This window comes from Lissotriton helveticus, chromosome 7, assembly GCF_964261635.1.
Source record: "Lissotriton helveticus chromosome 7, aLisHel1.1, whole genome shotgun sequence".
Taxonomy (NCBI): domain Eukaryota; kingdom Metazoa; phylum Chordata; class Amphibia; order Caudata; family Salamandridae; genus Lissotriton; species Lissotriton helveticus.
The window spans coordinates 1,866,527,070-1,866,552,823 of NC_136068.1; the positions used below are offsets into that span (position 1 = coordinate 1,866,527,070).

The window sequence follows — 25,754 nt, forward strand, 5'->3', positions numbered from 1 at the left end:
TTCTCTTTCTATATTTTGTCAGACATTCGCATACAGAGCCCCTTTGTAAATCAGGTCTAAAGTTATACTTCAGGCCTAAAGTTAGACTTCAGGTCAACGTTTACCTTTCTGAATTGGGCCCGTAACGTCTGGTTCTCATGTAAAAGTGTTTTCTGTTTGAAGTGCAATAATGCACTTGGGCCAAGTTTGCGGAACATAGAGCTGAAAAAAAGCAGTTTTGGCAAATATCACATGTTTTCATCATAGCTGCTCTAAACTACATTTTTAATTAACTTAATAAGTTAAATAGTTTGTAAAAGAATGTGTTATGCTATTTTCAGAGATATTCTGGGTGAGTAAGCAAAGAGTACCAAGTGGCTAATGTGAAGAAAATTCAACCCATAAACACATTCACACACATATATAAATTATATATGTATGTTTTATATTGTGTGCTTCCATTCCTATTGCATTTACCCAGTACTATTTGGTGTACATATATTTAGCCTTTGGAAATCTAAAATGACAAAACAATGACAGAGAATGTTGACAGGAGAACGAGTGAGAGGCAAAGGTGTCCTGATGAAGGGTATTGTCCATTGGGGCAATAAGCTACAGTCATTGGTGACATGGATGACATAGTTGGGGTGGTGCTGGATGTCTCTGAACTGTTGCAGGGAGGGACTTCTGGTGGGGTGATGTTGCGAACAAATCCAGTATCCTGTATTAATGATCCCTGAAAGCAGAGAACATATTGGAAGACATTAATTATCACAAAACACTGTGTCAATTGACAAAGCTATTAAACTAGCTTATAATATGCCAATTGTTCAAAGACCTACAACATACAGTTCTGATTGGCCTGCTGATACTCCATCCTCCATGTGTTCCAATTTCCTATGATTAGTGACATGTCTCAGCAAATTGCACTCACACACTCTAGCGCATACATGCATGCATGGGTGCACACATTCATGCCATAACACAACCACACCAGCAACTGTGGCTCAAATAAAAGGAGGCACTGAGTGGATTCATTATTTTGGTTGTGGAACCTAGGGAAGCTTTGCTCAGCCTGTCACTTTTGACCATGCATTTTGGTTTCCTCTGGGAAAAGAGGGTTTATTGATGCACCCTTTCAGGTGCCAATTCCGTGCACCTTCCTAACAGCCCAAGGCAAGGACAGCATGATAGTGATACCGAGACCATAAAGGCCATATTTCCAAGTTTTCAATTGCATTCCATGTTTGTGCTTTGCATTTTTATGTTTCTTTTTCAGGTTCTCATTGGTCCTTTCAAAAACATGTTCAATAGATTTCTTTTCAACTTATTCAATTAATGCATTTGCTTTACCTATAGGGTCTGATTTACAAATTATAAAATACATGTGTAGATTTGTTCATGTGGAGCAAGACATACCGCTCCACTTGATTGCTATTAATTATTTCTGTGTTTAAATGTACAATGAGGGAGAGGATACTCCTACATGTAAAGTTAAAAGATGAATACCAAAAAAGTGAAGACTTGCATCTTGGTGTAGTAGTAGTAAGTATACATGTGAGTAAATATATGTTTGTATATGTACATTTGTGAATAAGCCCCCCATTGTCCAGGCCACAATCCACAGGTCTAAACAGAAATGGAAAGTATTATATTAACAGCATCTGCCTTCTGAGCACTTTCTGTGATTTGATGCTGAAAAAAAGCTACTAATCCCACTCTATAAACACAGCAGAACACTTTGAAGTGCACAGGATCATGAGCAGGATTTTGGAAAATCAAATCTGTAAAGTAGCTCAAGTGAATGCTTGACACCGGAGAGAATAGTCTACAAATATGAGAGACAAAACAAGAAGAAGAAATTGGTGGTTGACATGTAGAAGATATTTGCATATAATGAATATATGGTAGGTCTAAAACGTCTTTGGGCACTCACAATAGGCAACCAAGCTCCCTGCCCATTCTATTAACCATTTATCTATTAGGAAAAACAATACTAGTGAAAGTATGATAATACCTATACCTAATATATAATGTCCCTGTCTTCATCTTCCTTCAAAACCTCATCTTTCACTTTTGATTAGGTTTGTACTGTCAGCCAGCATGAAGGGAACTATTCTAATTGTTTGTTTCTATAGGAATGTATAGGATCAAATGTATGCCTTTAGGCCACAAAACTCTCTAGTCATTGAAGGAGAACCTCGTTAGAGAAAAGCATCTATTTTATGTGCTGAACACTATTCTAACTGCCTTATGAATCCCAAAGCAGAGGCCTGCAGACTCCTATAGATTACGTTTGAAGCCATAGAGATTTTGAGCTCAAGTATGTGGATATGATCTCTCCATTTCAGAGCATCTGTTTCGATAAACTCCATGTCATACAATGTTATCAATATAGTCTTTCATATTCCCAAAGGTATTGAGACACAGGATAGTTTGACTCATTTGGAGTTGGTTATGAAAACACTTGAAACATATATGCCAACCTAATATTGCCCAAGTATGTACACTGTTAACCTGCAACAATTAGTTAAGGGAAGGAATGAGTGGGAAACGGAAAGGAAAAGGAAAATGGGGGAGTGGACTCATTGCTTGTTATTTGGTATATACCATAGCATATATTATACTTTAGAATTGCCACCTCTTTCCTTTTTCTTTGGATAATGTTTTAAGAATAACATGATTCTTTATTTTTGTGGATTACATCTCTTAAAAATAAGTAGGAGTTGGTGACATGGGGCCAGTAGGTAATGCATGAACTATCCCTTATAATTGATAATCAGACAGATAAAAAGAATTAACTTAGAAACTGCTTTTCTTCCCTTAATAATGCTGCCCTATGTCCCTCAGGATGTCTCCTGACATTGCAAAAGGGGTAATATCCACATAGAGGAAGTGTTTAGGCCATCAAACATTAAAACCTATACTTGGGTAAGGGCAGCCTGCAGGAATAGATAAAGTCATAGTTGGTCTGATTTTAACATACAAATCCCCCAATCCAACCCCCTCTCTCTAACCCCGTTCCAAGCCAAGAAAAATCTAATTCATCCATTGAGAAAGTTACAAATGACGGAAAACAAAAAACAACTCATACATACAGGAAAGAATAAAAGAAATCATCAGAACAAGTTCATCATGGCCTAGGCTGTCCCGCTCCCTTCCAACCCCGGCCTACACCCCCGAGCGCCTTCCCCATCCATAGCATCCCCATCCAAATCTCTTTTCCAGTTCCTCAAAGGTGCCCAGATTTTCAACCCCCATTTCTTTGCTACTCTGTCCTCCTGAACATAAACTGCTGATTCCATATGATATATAGCTAAGAGTCGAGCCATTCAATGCTGAATTGTGATCGGGACTGGGTCTAGTTATTCTGTGGCCAGACAGAGCCTTAGTACTGTCATACCAACAAACATAATGGCCTGGGCATGGCTTGGTATCCAGTCCTCGCCTACCCCTGTGATGATGAGCTGGGGAGTAACTGCTACCCAAAGCCCCAACTGTGTCTCTATTATTCTACCTACATCCTTTTTGTGGCTGTCAATGCTAGGGCAGGTTGCAAACATGTTAATAAGGTCCACCGCGTAGAACCTCCCCATTTCACTATTTTTGCTGGAGTAATATAAAGATTATACCAAGCTTTGAAATGCTTCATCTGTAGGTTAGCTGAAACTAAAGTGGATTGTGCAAAACTCAAAGGGGCATATTACCAAGGGTGGCGATAGGCAATTATCGCCGGTTTAGCGGCCGTTTTCGGCCGCTAAGCGGCGATAATTCTATTGCTCTATTAGCAAGCTGTTGCTAACTGATGTTAGCGACAGCTTTTAGGCGATAGCGAGCGGTTTGGGGCCCGCTTTGCATGTTAGCGATATTTATCGCTAATGACATGCAAAGTGGGCGTACCCAACCTGTTAGCGACTGAAAGCAGTCGCTAACGTCGCTATCGCCTATTAGCAAGGCAGGCGTATTGATGGAAATATTCCGGCTATCGCCAAAAATCAATGCCTGCTCCAACCAGTTCTTAGCCATGTTATCCAATGGGAGATGGATAACATGGCTAAGAGCATTTCATCGCTAATACGTGAATATCGCTGTATTGTCAGCGATATTCACGCATTTTGCCGCTATCGCTGGATATTTTAGCACAATGGAGAAAAACGTTGCTAATAGCATGTTTTCTCCGCTAACATATCCAGCCTTAGGCAGCGATAAAAAAATGTTCGCTAAGCCTATTTAGCAATAATTATCTCTACTTGTTGGTATTATGCCCCAAAGAGTCTTTGCACTCCCCTATACCCACTCGTAAGATTTCTTCCCACCTACTAATATGCTTAGCTAGGTCATCCACCGTCCTGGCATTCTGTTTCCTATATAGTATACCCAGCAAGGGTTGAGATTTGAATTGTAAGTCAATCTCATCAAATCTAAAAAAAACACTTATCTCCCACCTTTATTTTCAGGAAATCTCTTATTTATTCATTCTTGCAAAATCAAGTTTAGTTCTATGAATCAGCGGGCCCAAGTTATTCTCCACAATTTTCTCTGTCTCAGAGGAGATACCCACTCCAAGATAGACGACATGTGAAACCACCAGGCTATTGCTTGGTTGAACCATTCTGTTGACCACAGTTTGGGTTTTGTTCTGGTTTAGCAGTTAAACCGACAACTGTCCAAACTTTGCCCCCTACATCTCTTTCTCTCTCATGGCACCCTCGGGGTCAGACTTGGTAACTGCCAAGTCATCGACATAGGCTAGTTTTTTACACCCCCACCCCCTCTACAATGAAATTTGGGGATTATCAGTGATTTTCCTAATCAATGGATTTATGCAGAGGGGAACAATAGAGGAGAACAGGGACACCTTTGTCTTGTACCACATTCTGTAGCCAATACATCGGACATCCCTCACATTACTAAGATCTTGGTGATAGGATTGCAACATAGAGATTGAATTGCAGTAATGAACCCTGGTCCCAGACCTTTTTTACCCATTACTGCCCATAGGAAAGGCCAGGACACCCTATTAAAACCTTACACTGCGTCAAGTAGAATTAAAGCCATAGGACCTCCAGCTACGCTTGCGGCATCAAATAATGTGATTGCCCGAATAATATATTCTACTGTACTCCATCCGGGAATGAAACTATGTTGAGCTGGAGAGAATAATGTTTTGAAGACCTCAGCCAATGTGATGGCAAAAACATTGGCATAGATTTGAACGTCACTACTAACCAAAGTGATTGGCCGGTCTAATTCTAGTTCTTGGGAAGGTTTCCCTTTCTTAGAGAAAACTATTAAATACGCCAAAGCTCAATACTCTGGTGCCTCTCTCCCTGATAGTGTTTTAAAAAAAAAAAACTCCTCCACAAGAGCATGCAGGCGGGAGGCAAACACCTTATATAGCTCTCCAGGTATAAGATCCATCCTGGACAGATTCAATAGCTTTAATGACCTCTTCTCCCAAAATTGGGTGCTCCAACAGTCTGTTCTTTTGTGTAGTTAATCCCCCATATGGCATAACCTCTAGGTAATTGTCAATTTTTGGCCTATTTGAGACTTCTCCTTCATATATAATTGCTGATAGTATTTTTGAAAGGAGGCTCGTATGCCGACCCAATCAGAGATCAACCCACTGAATGGATCCTGAATCTCCCTAATCTGACCATATGTTAACTTTTGTCTTGTGCGCACCGCCAGCTGGTGCCTCGCGCTTTCATTAAATTCATACGTCATATTCTTCCATGCTGAGTATTTCTCTGTGGCCTATTTTGCTGAAATATCAACTATCGCTGATTTGGCAATCACCACACACAGCTGAGTCTGTTCTAAATTATCCCCCCTAGGTACTGCCATAATTAGTTGTTTTTCTGCAGCCACTAGCTTCTCATACAGTTCCTGGAGCAGTTTTTTCCCCTTTTTCTGTTGGGCCCAGGTGACTCCAGTAGTCTCCCCCCCCCCGGGCCCCCGACTTAAAAACATCCCACACAACCTCTATCATGACACTCCCTAATTTATCAGCAATGAACCTCAATATCCAATTATTCATATGATTTATATATTCCTCGTCATACAGCAAGGCACTATCAAATGACCGGATTGAGGCAGAAGGGAGAGCTACATCCATCTCTAACTCTACCACCAAAGGGTTATGATCAGATATAACCCTGGTGTATTTATATGTTCTGCATGTCAGAGCTAATTCATATGACATAAATAAAAATCTAGCCTAAAGCTAGGACCCAATGTGGGGCAGCGAAGAACATGTATCCTAGATTGAGTGGCTCCTTTTTAGCCCAAACATCGGATATCCTATGGGTCTGACATAGGTACCCCAGGGATCTATATACCTTTGGTTTTCGGCCCTGGTATTGTGCCTCCACTGTCACAAAAAATACCATCTGTACCATTAGTGTAATTATTAAAGTTGCCACAAATTATGAGAGGGAGGGGCTAGTCAGCCAATTCATTGTTGAGCCAGTCAAAGATCGCCACTGAGCCATAAACTGCACATAGTACAAACGTGTTGTTGTGTACACAAAACAACATTGCACCATAATCCATCGGCCATATTTATCCACACTAGTCTGTGGGAACCTAACACTCCCCTTACAGGCCATAATAGCCACACCCCGTATTGGTCTCTAATTGATACCCGGCTAGGTCTACAACTTCACGCCTACGTGCCTCTACATGCGTCTCTTGAAGACATAGAATATCTACATTCAAGAATTGTCTGTCCACATTGATCCTTCATTTTCGCAAGGGATTATTTAAAATACATATATTTAATGATGCTATCCTTAGCTGACTCATCTATATTTGGTTGTAATCCACCGCTCACATATCAGCTGTCCTATCCATAGCCATTCTCCTAAAAAACATGCTTAGGACTTCCCCTCCACCCACCAGCCAGTCCCCCCACCAAGTCCCCCAGCCTCCAGCCCCCAGCTCCCAACCACCCCTAAACCCACCATGCCTCTCGTAATGAGCAATGGCATCAAAAAGACCCTTATGATGCCTCCTACATACCCGCCGCCCCCAAGCTTCGTTCCCAGAACCACCCCACCACATACTATCAGACTGGTGATCAAAAAGAGTCCAAGAAAATCCAAAAAGAAAAACCAAGCACAGACAAAAATGAGGACTAACCATTTGTGAAAGAATCACCTCAGCCCACTCCATGACGTTGGTTAAACCCCTGGGCAGATTTTAATTGTCATCATTTCTAAGCTCTTCATCATGGAACTTTTAGTCCTGAACATGCCTATTATTCAACCCATAATCACTCACTACTCCCCCTGGTCTAAATCTTATTCAGGAATACTTGGGATTTAATTTCGAATGAAAAAACCCTAGTGTTTCCTTTAAAAATGACCATAAGTTGGGCAGGGCTCAACAGTTAAACTTCGCAGTCAAGTCTTTGGAAGGGCCCAATCATTTGTCATAGTCGCCACCTTCTCTCCACAGTCATGTGGCAGAAATAGGACTTGACAAAAAAGGTTTGGCCCTCAAATGTACTCAGGCTTAGCCTTTACAAATTCCCCAAAAATGTCATGATGGCTCCAGGTTTCTCATTAGTATCTGGTTACCTCTTTTTTTTTCATGAGAGGGAATTTACGCACTCTCTTCACCTCCGCCTCTCAATCCCAATGTGCCAGCTTGGGGAAGGCTCCCATCAACACTCTCAGCATAAAGACCTAAATATCGCCCCCTCAGCATTCTCAGCCATACCAAGAAATCTGAGATTGTTTCTATGCTGGTGATTCCCAAAATCTTCGGACTTCCATAGCATGTCTGACACTAGACCTTCTTGAGAGGCTAACTGACATCCCATAGCCTCAGCCCCAGCCTCTAGCACTACTGTCCGTTCTGCCACAGCAGTTGTACGCTCTGAAATTTCCATAGAAATCTTGTTGACCTTACACATGGCCCCTTGAAGCTTTTTAGTGGCCAAACCAGCTCTCTTATAAGGACTTCAATTTGCATTTGTTTCTGATTGGAATAGATCCGTTTCATCGAGGGGGGAGTTTCGGACTCTAGATTCGAGACTGGCACATCCCACAGGGTTCCTCTAGCTGCTGAACCACCCTACCCAGAGCCAAATTTGAATCAGAATTGTCCCATTTCAATTGATTGGTAGAGCTATGATCAGAATCAAATCCAACCTCGCCAGATAACAATTTTCCATTCCATGTTTTTCTTTTCTGAGACGCCACCCAATTTTGAGTGGCGGGCTTGACTGAAGAACTGTCAAGACAGTCCCCAGAGGTGCCTCGTGCAGAGGCTGTATCAGATTGGATATCACTAGCCCCAGATAGATCAGAATCATCAGTAAGAGAAAAAAAAGCCTCACCTGGAGTGCCCTCAGCTTTCAGCTTCTGTCCCCCAGGATTAGGCTGGTGCTCCCCCCACCCCCAGGAGTTGATTTCTGAGTCAGTCAGGCCTGAAGTTAGCAAAGCTTGGATTAATGGAGAGACACAATACGCTGACCCGTCCCCTATCTCGCCTGGATGCAGGTTTAAACAAACTTATCTGCTGCTATATTGCCAAGTGATGTCAAACAGGTTGAAGCAGGTAAAGCAGAAACTCATGGTATTTGTACCCAAAGAGACATTTGCTGCCATTACTCTTGCCCGAAGGGACCCAGCTGGAGCCTCCAAGGAGCCGACTTTATTGTTGCTGCCCCAACTCCTCCCACAAAGATCTCTGGGAGTACTGCCTGTTTCCCTCTCGGCGGGTTTGCGGTAGACAAAATCACCTTCAATTTTGCTCTGCTGCCTGCGTCTTCCGCATCGTACCTATGAATGGATCTGCCATCCAACCTTTGTCGACCAACATCTTCCGGCTGAGAGAGTCTCCCCTCGCCTCTTGAGTGCTCCAGCTTCGCTGCAATCCTTAGCAGCCTTATTCCCCTTCAAAGTGATCGCAACCTTCTAGCTCCACCAGCATTGAGAGTCAAGCCCACCAAGCACCTCTGTTGCTGCTTGGAGCTTTTGCAAGGTAAGCTTTTTAACTTCAATAGGCTCCAAATAGAGTTTTCCTTTCAGGTGGGATTGCAGCCTTCTAACAACCTGAAATACCACCGTCTGCATTACTTAGTGTCAGAAGGAAATTGGTTAATATTTGCAAGCTTGGGAAGGCTGCTGGCACAGCGATCAAGCAGCCACCATCTTGCTCCCTGTGACATGAGCATTTCAAAGGAGCTTAGGACTTAGGTTTTCCCAATTTCATATCTCAATTGTGATGAACTGCACTAGACAGTGATTTTTCCTATTTTTGGTGTCCAAAGAGGCTATACAAAGTTGGGCAATTTTTTCTAAACATACCTTCAAGACCGTTGCTTTTGCAGGAGAGGCACAAATCTCATATAGAAAGCAACTAAATATTCTAGGAAACCACAAGAAGGGTTCCCCCATGGAAAATCCACTGTGACTACACAGAGGACCTCTTAAGGGGGGCCATTTCACTGAGAGTATGTGAACACACTAAGATTGCAAAGCTACCACTTTCATTTATTGATTTAGGACCATTGGTCACCCACAAAAACAGCCATACCTTTGGATACTGACTGCATACACATCATTAGAAAAGGAAGACTTTTCCACTTAAAGTTGTGCTCTAGCTCTCCCTGTTAATTCTCAGTTTTTTGGCTACATGTATCTACATATTGCATCAAAGTGCATTAAAAAATGTTGTTAGAGATTTTGGTTTGTGAGCTCGTTTGTTTTCTCTGTAGATTGGAATAGCTTGGAGACTAATTCACAAATCTCCTGATTTATGGTTGTATTCATAATGATACCACCGTGAGTCATTGCTGCTTCTCATGTTTAATGCCCCTGACACTAGTCTGGGTTAATGGGCAACTCCTGTTTGTTTGGATTTGTGGAGACTCAGTACCACTTCTCAATATGATTCCTGCAGTAAATATCGGGTAATCCTGCACTTATTGCTCATCATTTTTCAACTTTGAATAATTCCTGGCCGTGAGGCTGTACCTCCAAACACTTAAAGGTTTTATTTAATTCTCTTTAAGCATTTGGTTATATTTGATGCGTCAGAGTAAATAGCAGTGCTACTAGGTTGTGGTGCATTTACATTTCATTTTTAGCGTGGCAGCTGCACATTTGGGGAAAACATTACTGCCAAGTAGTTCTTTCAACTGAACAACAGATGGTCTAGATACAGTTTTGATATTTTCCTTATTATGTATTATAGAATTCAAAGTACACTTTCTTACAATTATAATACCTAAAGTGCTTATTGTTTGCAATCCTGCAGCTGAAACGTCAGGGGTCTTGTGGCCAGTCTATAATGATTCAACAAATCCAATGTATATACCTTTACTTTGTCACAAACACATTTAAGAAATGTTGTGGGGCTGTCCAAGTTTAGTTGCTTCTCAACATTGAAAACATCAAGTAGATCCTTACTCAACAGATTGATATCTTGTTGAGTATTATTTCTCTGCTGGACCAAATATCACACTTGAAATCCTTATTAAATCACAGCATTATCAACACATCTTCAAACCCTAAAAAAGCCCAATTTTAAGAATAATTCTAATAAATACCTCATCCCTAAAAGTTTGCATCGCTGGGCAAGTGGTAAACATTCGCTCTCAGTCTGCCTCTTGAAATCTAAATCTATGATGGGAGGATCCTTTATTAATATATCAGTTAGACATCTTAGCTGGTGTGTTGAGAGAATCAATTATATTTAGGTGCAGATTCAATTGCTATTTCACCATTCTGATTAAGTATGTGTGCATAACACACACATTAACACAGTGAAAACACTACAAATTGACACCAAATAAGCAATCTTTATCTAAGCCAAACAAGACCAAAACAACATACATAACTCAAAATATAACTTTTTAAAGGTTTAATCAATTCTGTCTATAAAACTCTATGCATGTGGTGATTTTACTCAAAGTACCTTAGATGTATCAAAAGCCGCAAGGAAAAACAGCTGCAGAGGAGGGAAGCATCGTAAAACACAGCTATGTGTAAGTTCTTGAGTCCCTGAGGAGGCGATGCATCAGTTCTGCTGCACACAGGGGATGGGTTGTGTGGACCGTAAGGGGAAGTGATGCATCAAAATCCAAGATGATTCTGGTCAGCGGGGGTTGCAGTGGAAAACTTGGAGCATAGGTACGATGCCTTGTGCACCAAAGATGGTGAATTTCTTTGCAAGGCTTTGGGTCGTCCGGCGCTGGTTCTGGGATGCTGAGCGGCGAGGCTTTGCGGGCCTTCGAGGGGCTTCACGTCATTTGGTTGTCAGCTGTGTGGTGGGATTTGGTGAGGGTTTGCATCTCCCTGCGTCGGTTCTGAGAAGCTGCATGGCAGTACTTTGCTCCATCCGGCATCGGTTTCCGAAGAGCTGTCAGCTGTGCGCAGAGCTTGGTGAGGCTTGGTGTAATCCAGCGTTGGCCCCCAGAGGCTTTGCAAAGCTTTGTGTTGCTTCTATCCAGTTATTACACAGATCAGTTGCAGAATACACTTCTGAGGCCCTTTGACTGGTGGAAGGCATCTCAGGCAAGGGCAGGACTCACAGATGACAGAGTCCAGCAGCACCAGCAGAGTTTCAGGTTGTCTTTTGTGTTGCTGAGACTTCTTAATAGGAAACAAGCACACACAAGCCCTTGGAGAAACTTGGAAAGCAGGATTCAAAAGAAAAGTTCTGTCCTTTCACTGCCCACAGACAGAAGTATTAACTGCAGGCCAACCCAGCAAAGTAACACAAATCAAAGGGACAGTATTCCTCCTGACAGCTCTTCAGCTCTCTTTCTTGGGAGAGTCCTCAGTCCAGATGTGTTCTAAAAGTCTGGAGTTTTTCGTCCAATACTTATACCCCTTTTGGCCTTTGAAGTAGGCATACTTCAAAGCAAAGAATGTGTTGTCCACAAGTTCTTGCCTTGCGCTGCCTTGGCTCCATACACACTACAGGGGTTAGAGACAGCATTGTGGGAGGCCAGGCACAGCCCAATTCAGGGGTCAGTGAGAACTTCTCCCACCCACTACTCTAGCACAGGAAGGCCCATCAGTCTGTTGATGGGCCATCAGGATATGCAGGACGCACCTCAACTCCCTGTTTGTGCCTTTTTAGAGGGAAAGCACGAACAGGCATGGCATGATGGCATGGGCTGGTTAAACAAGAACATGCCCAGTTTTTAAAGGTTTTAAGAAAACAACAACGGCTCCGGTGGATAGATATAAAATACTTATAATAAGTATTTATGCACAATGTCAATGTGGGTCAGTTTGTCAGTGCATTTCCATTTTTTATAAGAACATAGACAAATAATTTTTTACATAGTATACGAAATATTTACATACAAGGTATAACAAGTGACGGTGTGTCCCAAGTGAGTATATCAAAGAAACTACACTTCTATAGTGAAAAATAAATAACATATAGAAAAAGGAAGGTTTCGTATAAAAAATGGAAATGCACTGGCAAACTGACCAAATGTGTAGACAGCTTCTTTCTTTGACATCCAACATACCACCACATTGCCATTGTGCATAACTACTTATTATAAGTGTTTTAGATCTATCCACTGGAGCGGTTGTTGTTTTCTTAAAGCTTTATACCCAGGCTCCAATAGAGTAGGGTTCCCTTGTTGTCCTTCCAAATACACTTTTTAAAAGTGGCATTTTTAAACACACAATTTTGATGAGCCCAATCTTCAAATCTCTATCTTTTCCAAATTGAAAGTTACATGTGCAGTTTGTTACAAGGCAGCTCCAATGATAACATAAGGGACGGAAAGTCCTTGAAATAGTGAAAAAAGAAATTAGCAGTATTTAACTATCAGGGCAGTGAAAACACACCTATCCATGTCCTACTTTTCACATACACTACACCCTGCCCATGAGGCTAAATTGATTGGGCCTACCTTATTGGTACCTTACATGTGATGAAAGGGAAGGTTTGGGCCTGGCAAGAGGGTTCACTTGCCCGATTGACATGGTAGTTTAAACTTGCACTTGGGTACTCTTGCAATATCGAATAGGACACATTACAACGCAAACATTTACAATGCGTGCCTTTACAAGGCAGTTTTTACATCGCAACATCCATTACAACACATGATTTCACAACGCATGCCATTTTTAAAAACTACATTTACAACGTATTCCATTGCAACGCATACCACTACAACGCATACCATCACAATGCATAATACTTTTAAGGCAACAGTAGCATAATTGTTGGATAGTGTTGGGGTAATAGGTTGTAATGGCATGCGTTGTAGTGACATGCACTGTAATTTCATGTTTTATAGTGACATGCGTTGTAATGGCTGCGCTGTAATGCCATGCGATGTAAAGGTTGTTGCGTTTGAATGACTGTGATGTAAATGTATTGTGTTGTAATGACTGCGTTGTAATAGTTGTTTCCCGCAAGATCTACATTGTACTTTAAAACTGCACTTGCAGACACTGCAGTGGGAGGCACAATCAGTGCTGCAGGCCCACTATTAGCATTGGATTTGCAGGACGTACAAGTAAATTAAACACGCCAATTATAGATAACCAATCATAATCACAATTTACACAGTGAGGATATGCACTTTAGCACTGATCAGCAGTGGTAAAGTGCCCAGAGTCCTAGAGCCAACAAAAACAAGTAAGAAAAAATAGGAGGAAGAAGGCAAAAAATTAGGGAATAGCCCTGCAAAAAGGCCCTGAGTTAACACCTCCTTTTCTTGCAGATTTGCATATCAGAAAATATTTATAAAATTAAACCTGTGAGATATCAAACTCATCATTGATCTGCTAAAAAAATGTAAATATTCTCTTAATATAACTAACATAAAAATAGGATTTTGACCCACAAGGATACATAGGTATTTGACTATCACTAAAACTATCCTAAAAGTGATTATAGCAATGGGATTTCGTCACATAAAATATTTCTGAACATCTATCCATTCATTGCCTAGATAAGAAAACCTCAGTATTTAATGTGTTTAGGATAGTGTTTGAGATCTAAGTGTTGGTGTAATACTAAAATGAGCACTTTATTTCATACTGCTATTACTTCATAATTAAACACGGGGGTTACTTAAATAGTGCAAGCCAATACTAAAATAGAATATTGGAAAAAGTTCACTGTTCTCATATCATTGGTTGTTTTATCTATTTCAATCCCCATATAAAATTGAAGAAATAAGGTTATCTACTTTCCTGCAAAAGGAGTGCGGTCAGTGAATGGGTACGGTCCTACATTATAATGTGCAACTCTTGTTGCCTTACAATTTGGTGTAGGTTTACCACCAATATAATTCATACAGTTTACGGCATATTCTCATGTGTCCAGTGAAATTCCATTTTCAGAATCTCAGATTTGTCTTGGTTTACCTTATTTCATTATACAGCTCTAAACTGTACTGCTATCCAGACTTGTGGGTTCAATACTAGTAGAAAGTCACTCCTGAAATACATGCAGTAGAAGTCTCATGCTTCTGCCACCTCAGTTGTTTCCTCTACACATATAAACATGCTGGTCTTGGTATATGCAACCTACACCTCCTTCTTCTCTTCTGCCTATCATTGTTGTTAACAAGCCCATTTTAAATAATATCCAGTTCGGCACCTTTGGAAACTTGTTAATTGAATGCCCTGCTTGTGCCAAGAGAGGAGCTTGCCCTTTTTGCTTTAAATGACTATTTCAATTTGGGTAGACCAAAACATTATGATATCAAATTTGTATCTTTCTTTTCTTAAGTGTTACATCAAATTACTTAGCCAGGAAAGCAGTGTGTAAAATGCTCCCCAGAAGTCATGGTACTGCAGCACCTAATGACACGTTTGATTGTGAATGTCCATGAAGGACTACTGACAACTGTTTTCTGAGCAGACTAGAAAGAAATAGATTGGATATTATGGAATATTGTATTCAATGCTTATTTAATGACAAGAGGCTAGAGGTGCTCTTGCAGTGGTAGTTCAGAGTTACTCTTGTTTGAGGTAATCAGAAATATGGTCTGAGGCTCAGATGGGCAACAGAAAGAAACATATCTTTCCGATACTACCTTTTCATGTCTGTGTACAGCTGAAGAAATGAATCAAATGAGAACAAGCAATCAAGACAGTGCTGTCCGTAGGCATATGGATTTCTTTCCCCATATGTGAGAAACACTCAGAGAAGAAACTACTATGACATTCAACTTTCAATAGAATGACAACAGGGATGCAAATATCGGGTCCCAATGACCCCAGCTGCATGGCACCCTGGTGGAAGGCGGGTTCAAGATAATCATACCGACCGAGAAAATTATATTAAATGCTCTTGAATGTTGAAGGTTGTGATCTGGAGTTTATTTGTTTTCTGTGGAAATAACACACAGGGTACCATGTTGCTCAGTGGGCCATCTGGTGTTCAATCCCATGGCAGATGTTACTTACCAGGCAAATAGAGAGGAGAGACAGCTGTGACACTCCATCAATTGCAAGAACATGAAGAATACTGGAAAACAGTATTATGAAGTAATAGACCAATTCTACATCTAAGGTTTCTCACCAAATCAAGACTGAGAGAATAACTAAGGACTGCCATATTGATCTCAGTAACCATCTACCAGAACTGTTTGCTTATACCAAAATGCACATTCCTGTCAGACAGTGTATCTGACCATATCTGCACTTTGTGGTGGGACAGGTTTTTTTTCAATTAATGTTTCTAGCTTTCAGAATGATATAGACAATCTGTGTATTTACAGATTACTATGAGGTGGCAGCAGTGTGTCTTCAGTTACAAGGTATATACATGTTTCCAGATGTGGATGAATGACCTCTAGTCAATTACATTATAGATGTCTTGGGGTGGTAGCATTTGACTTTGATGTCTCAGACTGAGATGCAGTCTTTTGGAAAGATTACTCTGTTAATGACTTTCCTTTGAAAGGCTTATGTTTCAGAGAGGGACCAAAGGCATCAGATTCGAGCAACTCCCTTTGGCAAGAATAATTGCATCTCTATTAAGCCTGATGTTGTGTTACACCTCCTTGATCACAATCTTCCATTTGCATATAAGCATTTGGAAGAATGTGGTGAACTCCAGTGGGCACAGACGTTGATGAAATGTGAAAACAGAATTGTAATGTGGTCTAAAGCGTTTCATATTTTAGGCTGTTGGATGGACCTTAGAAACACAATGAATATTTTCTTCATGGAGTTACTGTAAATTCAAGATACAGTATTTAGGGAAGCTTCCCTTAACGTTTAGGCAGCAAAACAGAGTTCAAATGCTAAAAATCGTTGATGCACATTGGGATCTTTTACTGTTTCATCATACTGATTCTCACTGGTATCAGGTTGGTGCTTCACATGGTGCTTTAAGAGCTTCTGGGACACAAATCCATCGGTTTAGGTGGAGCAGAAGGGAACAAGGTAGATAACTTTTTCTAGGTAAGACCAAAAGGTTTTAGGGAGAGAGATAAGACACAGTGTTCTCCGTGCAATCTATCATCTCTCAGGCTTATGCAACGAGGAAGAAAATTAGTTTAAGGAGAACAATCAAGAGCTGAATCTAGATAGTTTGCAAAATCTTTAAAATCTTGACTGAATCTCTTGATGGTCTACTTTCTGCAAAAACAAAACACTATGCCTCTGATCATCTCTTTCTGGTGCCTTGGAAGAATATGATTCTTAGGGGCATCATTATATGCCTCCCGTCCTTTCTGTTGAAGATGTTCTGGACTTTTGCATCCATGATCATTCTCATAGGACATTTTAATTGGAGCCAGGCAGATGTGGTATCCTGGCCTGTGATGCTTTCTGTCACATTTTATAAGACTTCCTAGCATACTGTACATGCTATTCAGAAACCGGGGAATACCATTCTTCCACAACTTGAGCTCTCTCTCAGCCTGACTGTTTGGGCCCTGAGGTCCTCCTTCTTGGACACCTAAGCTTTCCTCCGAAATACATAGAAATGTTAATGGCAGTCATACAATATGTAAGAAATTCTTCCTATGATAGAAAAGTAAGGAAGTTCTGCATGTAGTGTCTTTCACATTGTAAATATTCCCTATCATGCAAGAGAGAGGTGGTTGCACTACATTTGTGACTCCTTGCAAAGTAATATCTTCAGCATTGTTTGATAAGAGATCACTTATGAATCATTACACTACATATAACATCCCCCTGTTGTCCGTACTTCCTTTAGTCAGGACACCAGCTTTCTCGAAGATCCTCATGCTGTACAATCAAAACTGTTTCTATCAGACCATGCACAGATGTGGCATGAGCATTCTAAAATAAACACCGACTTTGGTGATAAAGATCACATCTCTCTGGAAAGTGATTAAGCTTCAGGCAAAGTCGGTCGATCATACTTTTATGCATTATTTATCGAGATAAGACCAATCTTGTGAGTCAATCTTTAATCCTGTCTATGTTATTTTCTCAAATACACATAAATCAACCAATAGCCCTCTAAACCTTTTTTCAAAATTCACAAATGCAAAAGGGTGACCCCTGACCCTGTCTCAGCACCATGCGTCACTACTTTTCTAATCTCAATTTGTACTTCCTAAGTAAACCTAATACCATCAATCTGATTATAAGCTGCTTTTAAGGAGAATGATTTTGTGATATAAATAAAAATTTTAAACAATTTTTGTACATACTTCAACCCTGTTCTTACAACCAGCTCAGCTATAGCGGTCGGAAGAAGACAGATGTATTTATATGCACCGAATTTGCAGGTAGTAGACTCTCTCCCCAACCTTTGAACCCCAAACCCAAAATGACGGTTCAGTCATACAAATATTGTGCTTCATATTTACATCGCAGATCTCTCGAAGAGGCAATCATGTAAAAAAGTTACTAAATATGTAAACAAAATTGTAAGTGTAAATCTCTTTACATTTTTTATGTTCTTTTGTTATGAAATATTGAGAGAAAGAAAGAGAGAGAAAGAGAGAGAGAAAGAGAGAGCAAGAGAGAGAGAGGGAGAGCGAGCAAGGATTTAACCCCTTCGCTGCGGCTGCGATCTTTCCCCTGTGCTGTAAACAAACGAACAGGGCGGGCCGTGACGAACCCCAGCCGTCATCAGCACACTCCCACCGCGGGAGGTGACGGCTGGGATTCGTCACCAACATGGGAGGGGTAAAAATGCTCACAAAAGCAGCAGTGTATTTACTGCAATACATTTTGAAGTAAGATTTGGTCAACATTGTATATACTTTACACAAACCTTTGACTATGTGGTCAGTGGCAATTTATTAATTGTGTGGGAATTAATCTCTGCAAGATTTGCTGCAATTGTTTTTGTTATGAGGCATGTTGTATAAATACCCCCAATAATTGTCCAAAAATAATGTAGCATAACGTATGGTATTAATACCATTTAATCACAGAACCTGTCTACTAATTTCTGCATAATTTGTAAAATGCAACATAAAACCAGCAGCCCCACATGTATACTGTTCAGGATTCAGGAGGTGCTCTCCATCATTTTTTTAACATTCAATATGGTGTTTTGTGTTGGTGTACCCTATGATAGCCTGAAACTTATAAACAAATGTTCCCTTGCTGTATAGTGTCGTTGGGCAAAGTTCTGGTGCAATGACTCCCAATTTGTTTTTAGGGTTTTACCTCTCAGCTAGAAACAAGGCAAATTATGGCAATTGGTAACCTGTTTGCATTTTTAGGAGATATCCCAAGGCACCCTCAAGATAGATTTCCATAAGATACCTAATTTTAGCAAAAGTTATTATTATCAAAATATCTAGGAGGGAAACAAGGGCAACACTTGTACTTTCATTCTGAAGAAGCATGAAATATGATGGTTGGAAAAGAAACATCATCTCTGCATAGAATGTGAGACTAGCTTCAATTGCACAGGTTGCATGTCTGAACATTGACAGTGCCTGTAAGAGATATCACACCGGTGTTCCCATTTAGGGGTCCCGCGTGCTGGCAGGTGTTCCACACCACAGGGTGCATCCTAGATGATGAGTCCAATCTAGCTTGTGGAAATCCTGGTATTTCCACATTAAAGAGGCCTTACATTGATACCACAGATTATGAGGCAGTAGTATGGTTGCTTTATCCTCCTCATTAAAGTGCATCAATGGAAAATGTGATTGTGTCCATGCCATATTACTCAACCTGAAGAGTTGTGCACATTTGAAATGCTCTAGCATTCTGCATATTTCTCCAGGTCCCAGTATTGCTATCCCTCAAAGACATCTTAAAAACTCTCTCATTCCTGAAATGAAAATTGAAAAACTTACATTAAAATGTAGCACCACAATATTCTGAGTTGATTCTGTGGTGACCTTTTGTACCAGCGAAATATTTTCAGGTGTCCACGATACCATGTTCAATGCAGCAGGGTTGCTTAAAAAAAGTTAAGGAGAGGACAGTTTGGATGTGGAGATTGTGACACACAATTTCGTTTAGTATTTATCGTCCTCCCCCACAATGATGATGCCCACATAAATTAGAGTTAGAGAGACTCTTCTAATAAAGACAAATAACACATCATGAAGATATGGGCAGCCATTAAAAGAATCTTCTTTTCCACGCTTTTGATTTGATTCCCCCTGGAACTGCCCTGGCTATCTGTGGTGCTGGTTTGTGAAGGCAGCAGAAGTAAGACAAAGTAAACACGCCTATAGGAATGAATGATGTTTGGATTCTATATTTTTTCATTACTAGAAGCACCTCAACTGCAAACAAGATAGCACATTCTACAACAACAGTGGCACAAGAAGCCATTACTGTGGTCAATATCCCTTGATTTCAAATTCCTGGCATTTTGGTGGACCAATGTCAATGCAATATCTCTTAATGGAAAGCAATCTTACCAACAGGAACTAGAGGAACTTGAGGAGCAGATATATATTTCAATTAAACATGTCAGCAAACCCCTCTGACGCAACCTTCTAGCACATGGTTCACAATCACTGGGCCCAGACAGGCACCATTCTTGATGTTAAGGTGTTTATTCTAGGACTGCAACCAGCTATGTTTACAAGCTTCTACAGCTTGGTGGTAATGGTGGTAGTCAATGAGGTTTAAGCTATTATTGAGCTAGTTTCAACTATGATAAGATGGAGCCCTTAAGCTCTCTGCTCTGTGAGACCATCGTAGTATTTAAACCTTCAGACCTCCCCCTAAACCTGTGGACAAAGCAAAACATCTTGGGGTCATTATAGATGGAAAGTTGAATTTTAAGACCCAAGTCTATAAAGTAGTGTTGTCTTCATTTTATATGATAAATACGATTAGGACAGTTTTGCCATTTATTCCTAAATCCTGCAGTAAATCAGTAGTGACAACCATAGTTTTGTCAAAACTTGATTATTGTAATAGTTTGTACATCAAGGTCCAGGCTGCCTTCTTAGGAAGTTGCAGGCAGTACAAAATGTGGCGGCAAGACTGATCCTGGATATTCCAAAATTTCAATCGGTAAGAGCAGAAATGAGAAAACTCCACTGGCTGCCAGTCCACCAGCGGATAACATTCTAAACTCTCTGCATTGCACACAAGGTACTACATAGAGAAGGACCAAGGTTCGAAGAGAACTTGTTTAGATGGTACTCCCCAAACAGAGCGCTGCGGCCAGCAAATGCCTACCTTATGCAGCCGGCCAGGATCCATAAGATGAATTGGGGTGGAAGGAGTTTAGCATTTAATGCCATCAAAGAATGGAACTTCCTCCCGCTATATCTTAGAAAAATTACCCATCATCTGGAATTCAGGAAACCGCTTAAAACCAGGTTATTCCAGTAGTAGTATAATTGAGCACAGCACTATTTGGTCCGTTAGCGCAAAGACGCCTGAGGGTATTTGTGCGCTGTATACATTTTATTAACATTAACATTAATATTAACATAACATTAACAAAGGTTGCCAAATCTGCAGTGGCTAATAATATTTGGTTTAAGACTGTCATGCCTTCATTGAAAGTCTCCTGGAAGTCATCCTGTCTATCCCTGAGTAAATCTGTAATCATTGTTAGAAAGAGCCTCACAGAGTAAAATCTATCTGCTTAAACGTGCAGTAGTATTAGTGGCTTTCATGGCTACAGTTGAGGTGCCATATATGTTCCTCCTACAGAATCAAGGGGCATATTATCAAGAACAGCGTTAAGAATTATCGCCGGTTTAGCGGCAGAAAACTAATGCTAAAGCGGTGATAATGGACTCGATAACATGCCCTTTCGAAAATTCCAATAGAAGTCCATGTTCTTCGATTGGAAGCCTCCCGGGCATATTATTGAGCCCATTATCGCTGCTTTAGCGGCATTTTTCTGCCGCTAAACTGGCGATCATTTTAACACCTTCCTTGATAATATGCCCACTAGTTTCTCGCTCTCCTTTTGCTGGTGGTACAGTTGAAAATGAAGCTGTAGCATTAGGTATCAAAATCAGTGGTGCAATTGTGGAATCTGGTTGTGGATCCGATCTTCAGAATACGTCATCTTGATCCATAGGTTTCTTGTTCTGCAGCAAATGGGAAGAAGCAGCTTAGACCGAAGTTGAGCCTAGAAAAAGCTGCCTGTGCTTATTTGAATGTGCCTAGTACCAATAGCAGCACATGTCTCAAATGCAGAGTTTGAACAATCAGAGAAAACAATTATGATAAAATCAACACTGAAACAGAAAGATTTGCAGCACCCCTTGTATGCACTACAAGAAAGGTATTCTTTTTGTCTAGAGAAAATGACAGGAATAACTCAATGATTACCTCCATCACATAGGAAATGAGAATGTAGGCATACCTATATATATTGAAGCCAAAGGTTGATGACAGTGATCCGTAATCTGGGTTGCTTGCGCACTCAGCGATCATGTTCCTAGGATAGTATAACAAGAAACAAAAGCACATCTCAGAGGTTGTGCTATATCCTCCCTGAAGTAAAACAAAATAAAAACATCAAAATTGATTAGTCATGTACAGCTATCACAGTGCATGGCCACATTAGTGAGTAGACTCTTTACCTGCACACAAAGTGATAACATATTGTCTTCAATATTGTAGGTGCATGGTTGTAGACAAGTGTTGCTTCTTGTTCCATGTCTCAAAATTGCAAGGGCTGTTAGCCTGTTAACTCCTCTTAAATTATTTGCCTGACATAAACCATGACCAAAAAGATATTCTGTCACTCTCACTGACACACATATGTAGCTGTACCCACTCTTCCTAACATTTTCAGAACTGATTCGCTAGTACCTCTTGAAATTAATTTCAAGGTCATTGGATGACTATCAGGTAGATTCATGAAAGAAAAATCGGCTCGCAAAGGGCCAGATTCTGAGAATCTGGCCCTTTGCGAGTGCAATTTTTGCATTTGGGATTCATCATCCCAAATGCAAAAATTGCTTATTGCGAAATCGCATATTTGCGAGGAATTGCATTTAAGGAATCTCTATTTGAGATTCCTTAAATGCAATTCATTAACCAATTTTAATTTGCGAATTCGCAATTTTTGGCCGCTATTTACCACGAATGGTAACTTTGTGGTAAATAGCGAAAACGTAGAAAAATGCACTTCAGTGCATTTTTCTAAGTTGCATGTTACACACACACATGTCCTTTGGACATGTGTGTGCGCAACACATGTGTACATTTGCATTTCAGGGGTGCTACAGGGTGTCCTTTGGACACCCCTGGCACCCTTGAAATCGCATCCTTATTTGCGATTAGCAAATTGCTAATCGCAAATAAGGAATAACTCCCCATTCATTCCTATGGGCTAAAGGCCCATAGGAATGAATGGGGAGTTTTCCTTATTTGTGAATAGCAATTTGCTAATCGCAAATAAGGAAGATGTAGGAATCGCAATATTTTTTGTAATTCCTACATGAAACCTGTTTTGCAAGTCCTTAATAGCGATTCCTTATGAATCGCTATTACAGATTCGCAAAACGGGACTTTGATGAATCTAGCTGTAAGTGTGGAATTTAAAGCATATTTCTGCAAAGTGCACATTATCCTTGGAGCCTGGTTTTAGACCTTGTCGGGAAGAAATAAGTGTCTTGGTATGGCATAGGACTTTCCACCCTGCAGACCTACTGCCATCTATTTTTGAGTTGTCACAACAGCGGGTCCTGTAAATGTTGTGAAAGTGTGTTGGAATGCTCCATCAAACATGACGGCTGACCGTCAAACCTTTGAAACATTTTATATTTTTGGAAAAACAAACTTTCAAAGCGAGAGACTGTTAATAAATGTGAAAGCAATGGTCCCCATACAATGGGAGTCCTTTCCCAGGTTTGGCGGTGATTTCTTTTTTTTGCACCATCCCTCTCCTCCAGGGTTTACTTGGCAGTGACCAACAGCAAAGCGATGGAACACTTTAAACTCTAAATAGGGCATTAGTGACCATATTGATTAAGTATTGACTTAGGGCCCGATTCACAGAACTAACTTAAGAAAAAACCTGAAACTTACTACTTTTGGTATTCACAGAAGTTGGAAGTTAGGATTTTGTCTTAAGTTTGTCTTAAGACAGACTTAGGACAGACTTAAGACAAAATCCTAACTTAAGTCTGTCTTAAGTCTGTCTTAATTATGTCTTAAGACAAACTTAAGACAAAATCCTAACTTCTGTGAATACCAAAAGTAGTAAGCTTAGGATTTTGTCTTAAGTTAGTTCTGTGAATTGGGCCCTAAGGATGGAAGTGTATCAGACCAAATGTAATCAGAGATAGTTCATGGATGTAAAAATCCAAATGGGTTCACCAGGTGAGTATAGTTATAAGCGAATATCAAATAGAAGGCAATATTGTTCTTCCTATTATTAATCTTCTTTGTTCCCAAATGTCAAAGACTGATGTGCTGGGAAGGACACGCATTAAATATTGTGATTAACAAAATCATGGGAAGTTTTGGACATATACTATCTGACTAGAGTGTGAGAGTACTATGCTTAATTTCCCTAATCTGTTCTCCTAGGTGGCAACATATTGTAACAAACCTTATTGTGTAGAACTATACGTTAGTGTAATTTTTTGGTGAAGGTGTAATTACATAACGTGTGTGGGATATTAAGTATTCTGAAGAAAGGGATGGAGCATAAATTGAAAGGGTGACAAAAAGAGGTTTAGGCCCTAGCGTTCATCCTAAAGAAAAAGAATAAACAGGAACATTGAATGGTCATAAAGAAAAGGTTTGTCATGGGACCTGTTACTGTAAGGCTAGTGGGGCTGGCCGAACAATAAATGCATTACTTCTGGAACGTATAGAAAGGTGAATTCCACCCAGACACCAACGCCTGAAAAGCCGGGAGTGCTTTATTGCAGCATGGTTTCCGCTGCCCTTTCCCTCTAATCTGCTTAGGTGAACATTTTTAGAGACCCAGGCAATGTAACTGTGTATATTGACCCAATTGTAGCACTGACGAAGGCTCTGGGGCCCTTAAATGAATTTTCCATATTAAGGAAATATTTGTTATATTCAAGCATTCACCAGAGATTGAGGGCTAGTATTAACTTTTGTTTTGACTCACGGCCTAAGATCTTGACGCTGATTTCCTTTTCTTATTGCAGGCACAGCAGGACTTTATCAGTTGATGAAGGAACACATTTATGCATATTTTGTTTCCAAGCAGTTTCAAACTAGTGATTGAAAGCACTATTGTCAAAGTTAACTTACAAACGTTACATTGGTACGTTTCATGCTGTTGTAGGAGCATTCTACCTGCAACTCATCACCCTGTAAGAGAAAAGAAAGACAATTGATTTGCATTTGTACAATAATATTTACACTTTGCAGTATGCTCTGCACAAATGGGCTCTCTGTGTTGGTATTTGTAACATTTCAAACTTCTTGGATAGTCAAAGAGAACTAAGTAGACATTGCAAAATAAGGTGCACTTAACTTGAATCGTATGGAAGTCAGAATCCTACATGATTATTTACCCTCCAAACCTCTCAATAAATGCTGCAAAAATATAATATAGGCTGATGCAAGAATATCCGTCAACTCTCTGATTCTGTCCATTTATAAACGCCCGAAGAGTGAAAATCAAAACACCACTCTCAAGGTTATCTCTCTCAAAGTGTCCCTGTGGATTGATCTCTTCAATAATCAACTGAACATTTGTCATAAGAACAAGATTCCCGACGGACCTATACTTACCTCTATTCCATAATCCCTCCTCAAAACTAACCTCCTGATAGCACCTTCAAGAACAAACATATTATGATTAGGCCCCTGGTGAGAACCTTGAAAAATTTTATCTCCCCTTCCTGAAACTCCATGACGGCTTTGCCTGTTGGGCTTCGAACTCCTTTTTCACCTAGCTCGTTATTGCATGACTCACCCTGACACCTCTTTACAAGTTCCTCTTCCCTTCTCAAAATGTATTTTCTCCCTGCAACCTGCACTCGGTGATGGGGATTCCTTAAGGGATCCTGAAGAATACCTGGGCAATAATGTAGATGGATTGAAAAATCCCAGGAAAGTGCAATCAGATCTGGATACCATATCTGATCTCTCCAAATCGGAGTCACCACAACTAGATCTGCCTCATTGTAACCTTCTTTGTTTCAAAAGGTTGATTATCATCAAAAAGGGTAGACCTGCTCTTTGACACAGTCACAGTCTACCCTTAATCATTGACACATATAAACCTATAGGTCACTCCTATGGCAGGCCTTATCAATCCTGAAGGCAGAGTGCTTGGTTTGTTGTGAGAGGGTGCCCATGCATGAGCAGGACCCCTCTGCAGCTTTCAGAATCTATTCTCTGTAGTTGTTCTGTGATGCAGCCAGACCATATACTCTTATAACCTTGCAGTAAATGCTA

General features: G+C 40.4%; 1 protein-coding gene across 1 annotated transcript in view; it reads right to left on the bottom strand.

Moving 5' to 3' along the window:
• Positions 1 to 232: 232 nt before the first annotated feature.
• LOC144770847 (putative DBH-like monooxygenase protein 2) overlaps positions 233 to 25,754 on the bottom strand; it is a 125,140-nt gene continuing 99,618 nt past the window's right edge. The window contains exons 10-13 of the mRNA XM_078655627.1: positions 24,600 to 24,659; positions 21,724 to 21,854; positions 19,229 to 19,334; positions 233 to 715 (exon numbers count right to left, since the gene is read on the bottom strand). Of these exons, the coding sequence (XP_078511753.1) occupies positions 497 to 715; positions 19,229 to 19,334; positions 21,724 to 21,854; positions 24,600 to 24,659 (516 nt within the window). The 3' untranslated portion in view covers positions 233 to 496. The remainder of the gene's footprint in view (positions 716 to 19,228; positions 19,335 to 21,723; positions 21,855 to 24,599; positions 24,660 to 25,754) is intronic.